At 39.7% G+C, this 5,568-nt stretch overlaps 1 protein-coding gene across 1 annotated transcript; it reads right to left on the bottom strand.

Moving 5' to 3' along the window:
- Positions 1-230: 230 nt before the first annotated feature.
- LOC141001193 (zona pellucida sperm-binding protein 3-like) lies at positions 231-5,325 on the bottom strand. The gene is made up of 9 exons (XM_073472186.1): positions 5,153-5,325; positions 3,381-3,688; positions 3,013-3,131; positions 2,754-2,857; positions 2,339-2,516; positions 1,522-1,639; positions 1,343-1,425; positions 787-875; positions 231-351 (listed from the first exon to the last, which is right to left on the bottom strand). Exons 1-9 carry the CDS (start codon positions 5,292-5,294, stop codon positions 290-292), a joined length of 1,203 nt encoding a protein of 400 aa, XP_073328287.1. The 5' UTR covers positions 5,295-5,325; the 3' UTR covers positions 231-289.
- Between the last annotated feature and the right edge of the window lie 243 nt (positions 5,326-5,568).

A 5,568-nucleotide genomic window follows, 5' to 3' on the forward strand; every position in this document is an offset into this window, starting at 1 on the left:
TTTTGCTAACTTGGATAAACAGCAATTTGGATACCAACACACCCTCGGCTCGTACCTAAATTATTGGATGGGTCAATTGCCAGTGACTCCCAGAACACATATCACCATTCCCAAAATATTATGACCATTGCAGCGTGCCAGTGACAGGTGTACTGGACCTTCGTCGTACGCTCAGTTTGGTTTGGGCAACATCTGAGTCAAGCACGAAAACAAACCACACAAAGCAGGTCTCAGTGTATAAGAGCTTTAATCTCATGTGAATGTAAATTTATATTATTTTGTTTTTTCATCATAGTGGCCTCTCCTTCACTGTGATTGGTCCAACAGCTGTTTCCTCTTCCCACTGAGCACCTGCAACACAGAAACATGATGCCAACCCCTTAATGTTTATGAATTACACATGAGCTCATCCTACCTAAAAAAACAAATTGTACTTTTTAACTTCACTACATTTGCCAACATTATGCACTTTGCGCATAATAAAAAAAATCAGATACTAAATTATGATATATTCTTGATAAAGTTACCCAGAAGTAGCTGGACTCCGCTCTACAATCATCAGCAGCAATGTTCGTGATAAACACATTAATGCATCACTAATTATAATCCAATGATATAATAACTCTGAAATGTGCCACTTTGCATAATGAGCACTTCAATTTAGGTATATTTTAAATGATATACTTGTTATTTTACAATTTTTCAGAGTTACAGGTAACAGTATTTTTACACAGTATAAGATCTTCGCACTTCTTTCACTTCTGGGTTTCGAGTGCACCTACATACCGGTTTCTGTTCTGAGACTCTGGTTTCCTGTCCCACAGTCTGTATCACAGCAGTTACAGGTCTGATGGCTGCCACTGACCTCCCTCCACCTGTCGATCAAAAACATAAAAACTCCAAAGATATCAGTTTCCATCAGCTCATCAGGAGATTTCAATCATCTGTCCATTTGATATTCCCTGTAGTTGGTGCCAAGCACTTAGGTTGACAAATACAGTTTTTACATTCAATTTATTTCTCATCGATTAATGTCAAAGTTGGTGCATGTTTAAACTGTACACATGTCAAATAATCCATGTAAACATTTTGTACAAAAAAAAGGTACATTTGAGACAGAGCTTTGTTTTTCTACCCACCATGTGTGAAATAGGATATTGTTGTTCTTAATATGCGTTTAATATAGATCATTTTACTCCTTCAAGCACAATTTGTTTGCTTAAATCTGTGCTTTGTGGTAAAAAAACACAATGTCAGTCATTTAAACCCAGTGAGAATGATTGTGGCATTTGTAGTGTTTGCAGCAGGCAGCATGATGGGAGTTGTAGCGTTTGTGTCTCACCCGTTGGAGAATGAACAGGCCTTGTTGGTGGCGTCAGCAGCTGCACTAGCTCCAGTGGCTTTTATGCTGCAAGTGATGTAGATCTAAAAAGACAAATTTCAGTTTGTTGTCATAGAAGAAAAAAACAAAAAAAACCAACAAAAAAACAACTGAAAACAGGAATTGTGTTTGAGTCTCACCGTGCCGCTGTTCTCCTGCTGGAACCTGAACGCCTCCACCTCAAACCGCAGTTTGTCGTCCTGGGACCGAGGCAGGAACTGAGAGCTGGAGCCTGTCAGCTGACTGTCAAACAGGCACCTGAACGAAACACAGAAGCGTCAGACAAACACAGCTCAGTCACCTGAATAAACTATTGGCTTTTTACATTTCTGCGAACAGAAGCATTCAAGTTTGTATGCGTCATTTTGACATTTCTGCAATACGCGTCATCATGTTCACATTACTTGTATATTAGCGGACATTCATGTCCACAGGTGGAGGAGTTACAACTAGGCAAGAAGGCTACCAAGCCACAGTTAAGAGACTAAGTTTCAACATTTGTAAGCGTGACACCAAATATTTTTAAGGAGATGTCATCTGCAGGCATGTTTGTCATGACAGAACCTTGTATTTTTAGCCAAAACATGATCTTTTTCCTAACCCAAGTGGTTTTTGTGTTTACATTTAATGTTCACCGATTAGATTTAAAGTTGCAACGTAAAGAAATGTCAAGTTTCAACCAAGTCCGCCTGACAGCTGACCTCAAAGATATGAGAACGATTACAATGTGTGGGAGGACAGTATTGTAGGAATAAATAAAAATATACACGTTTAAAAAAGGGCCCAATGTAAAATTAAAAAAAAAAAATCCATCTAGATACATTTTGGGGTATATAAAAACGACAACTAAGATGTCAGACTGAAAATCGTGCTCAAAAGTAACTAACCCATGTTAAAATCAAATTATAAATTTTAGTGGAAGGGGACTTTAAGCCACCTCCAGTACAGCAAACTGACCCACTGTTTCCCAGGAAGGCGTATCGAGGGACGGTGTCGATGTTCGGGACCACGGTGGCCACGCAGCTGTCCACCGTCACTCTGAGAGGGACGTGATGAAACTGTTTGACTGAAACCTCAAACTTCATCATGTCTCCCAGCAGGTACTCAGCAGACGGACGAGCGAACTGCCAATCATCTGAGAGACAAAGAGATACTCTTCTTTCAATACATTATGGAGTACTTAAAATAAAATTAATCTTTTGTCAATACTTCTAAACTTGAATACAGGACTTTTACTTTAAATTGAGTATTGTAGTACACTGCATTTGTATACCATCACTGCTGATTTGAATCTGTGCAGATTTGACTAGATAGATAGATAGATAGATAGATAGATAGATAGATAGATAATGAAGTTGGACCAAACACCCACCAGTCATGAGTGTGAGGGAGAAGTAGAGACTTTCTTCTGAAACTTTTTTGAGACTGAACGGAGTCCAGGTTGGCTTCACGAGCTCACTGCTCACATCGTGCTTCCTACAAACAACATTAACAAGAAAAAAAAAGAAAGAAAAAAAAAAAACACTTTGTTTTCTAAAAGCAAAAACTACATGTCAAGAAACTTTTCAAAAAAAAAAAAAAAAGGGACAGACACTAAAATTACAGAAACTTAGAGTCGTATAAAATCTGACCTCTGGTAGTGACACTGGATGCTCACTGTGACGTCTCTGGTCCGGACGATTTGACTGTCACCCAGAGGACTGGGAGTGTACATCAGTGTGAATGAGTAGACGAACGAGTCCTCAAGCATCTGAAACACAGTTTACTGGAAACCGTAAGTGTCAGGCCATAAACACAGTTCCATGTATTATAACTTATGGGAAAGCAGGGGTGCCCAAACAGTTTCCCTTTGAGGGCCAAAACTGAAACTAAACGGTGGGCCACAGAACAAAATGTAACACCTGTTGTCTTTTTAATATTCAAAAGTGTACTAGGATCCCAACTTCCCTTTATTGACCGACTTCTTGAGGTCAACCAAGCGGTTACTGTAATCCCTCACCTGTAGCTGGCTGCCACATCGATGCAGCTCCGACTCAAACACCAGGACCTGAGCTTCAGCGTCTTCCCCTGTGGCAGGACAACCTCCCAGCGTGACATCTGCAGCCTGGACAGGTTTGCCGATCCCCAGCAGGTCTTTCTTGGCCTCCACCCGGACAGAGTTCTCCCCGCAGACAGCGCTGACGCTGTTGACTGCTGCCGGAGCCCTCAGCTCAAAGTCTGAAGGGTACCGGGGCTCCTCCTCAGCTGGTGGCTCTGGATATCTCCAAGACAATGGCTCATTGAAAGACTGCTTTTCCTGCACGACATCTGGGAGAGAGGGGTCATATTATCCATCAGTTGGACTTAAAAATTGAGTATGAAAGCTACAACACAAGTTGAGTCTGAATGTTAATTCTTAAAACTTTCTGCCATTTGTTAATTGATTAATACAGCTTTAATCATTTTCATTACCAACCAATTAATCATTGAGTTTTTTCCCCTCTGTGAAAGTCAAAATGTACCATTTAAAAAGAGTTTTCTGTCCTCTGGCCACAGGGGACAGTGCTGAGCCCAGTATATTATGCTTCATCATGCGTGTTTCAGTTTTAGAAGAAAACAAAAACAGTTCAGAGGCGATATGCACTACAATTATCTGTCTATTTTAGTTACTAGTGACTTTCAAATTAAGATGTTTGCATCCAAAGTTATAAATGAGGGCATTTATGTGAATTAGTTCCTGGTGTTGAGCTTAATCCCACATTTGATTACATGTACAATATGGCAATTACAAGGAACATGATAAACCTGGTTTTTCATATCCCTGTGTACATCTCTGATCGTCTGCCTGCAGGTGCCTTAATTTCTCACGATCTCAGCTTCTATGAGAGGATTCAAAATCCTGAATAAGTAGTAGTATATCCAAGCTTTCAAAACCAGGGTTAGTACTTAACCTGGATTCTGAACTGGGATAAACCGTTTTCATGTGGACAACAGAGCGGGGATATTAATGTGCATGTACTGTAAATTAATTCAAAAGAATTTAGCTGATAGTTTAGGCAAGGACACTTGATTATTGACAAAATTAATTTGCAGCCATTTTGATCATCATTGAAGTCATTCTTCATGTAAATCATTTTTATATTACAGGTTCATAAATGTGAAGGTTTGCCGCTTTGCTGTCAAGTCATTTCAGTCATTTTAATTTTTACAGTTGGTTGGAGAAAAAAAAAGGCTCTGAGTAATTGTGACAGAACGTCTCAACAATTTTAGAACTTTTTCAAACAAAGAATCAATGGATTCTGCATTTCATTGTAATATTAGAATAACCAGTTTTGGTTTTAAAAAAAATAAAGTTTAATACTACTTCTACCATAAGTAGATATCAGTAGACTGAGTCAGCTCTCTGAAACTTCAATATACATGAATAAAATATGAATTATCTGTAAAAGACTCTCGCAGAGAGATTGTTCTGCCAATAACTGAAAGAACAGCAGCTGAAAAAGTCTGGGGAGTTTTGGATGAATGTTTGATGCTGAAATGTTGCTCAAAGAGAAACACTCGCTTGATCTAATGCTGAAACTCAGACAAAACTTAAAAAAAAAAAAATGTTTTTCAGCATTGAGACATTAATGTTGACTGTATTGAGTTTCAGTGTCATATTTCAAACCATCAAAACATTTTCCATCAAAGTTGAGGGTTAAGTCGACCACATTAATAAAACAATCCAGCACTTCATCAGATGTTAAAAAGAGTCAGAGTTGTAGTGTTCCTGTGGTTGTGGACCAGGTCTACCTGCCGGTTCCTGGACTTCAGGCTGGCCTGGTTTCTGGTCTCCAAACGTTCTACCTGCAGGCCGAAAGTTCCAGTTTGGATCCTGAGCTGCTGTTAAAGCTCCACAGAACAGACAGAACAAGATCCTGACAGACAGCTTCATGTTGATCAGTGTATTCTGTGTTTCCTCTGTTTGAAACAAGCGCACCTGTGCAGCAGGTGGTTTTGTAGAGCTGAAGCTCGGCTCCGCCCATTGTCTGATTGACCTGATGGTTCTCCAGCTGGGGCTCGTTCACCTGCACCAACCTGCTGAGACTCACCTGAGCCTCATTCAGACACACAACTTTATTGCAAATGATAGTTTCTGAAGATGGCAAATCTGTCAGGGCTGAATTTTGGACAAATTATTCTAAAATGTTGCAGCAGACAGGTAGAAA

Source organism: Pagrus major, chromosome 8, assembly GCF_040436345.1.
Source record: "Pagrus major chromosome 8, Pma_NU_1.0".
Classification (NCBI taxonomy): Eukaryota; Metazoa; Chordata; class Actinopteri; order Spariformes; family Sparidae; genus Pagrus; species Pagrus major.

Excerpts from the sequence above, each read along its gene's own strand:
- LOC141001193 (XM_073472186.1), bottom strand. The coding sequence starts at position 5,294 with ATGAAGCTGTCTGTCAGGATCTTGTTCTGTCTGTTCTGTGGAGCTTTA. Across the intron at positions 1,426-1,521 it reads AGCAGGAGAACAGCGGCACG|ATCTACATCACTTGCAGCAT; the intron begins GTGAGACTCAAA and ends TTGTCTTTTTAG. Across the intron at positions 352-786 it reads GAGTCTCAGAACAGAAACCG|GTGCTCAGTGGGAAGAGGAA; the intron begins GTATGTAGGTGC and ends TCTGTGTTGCAG.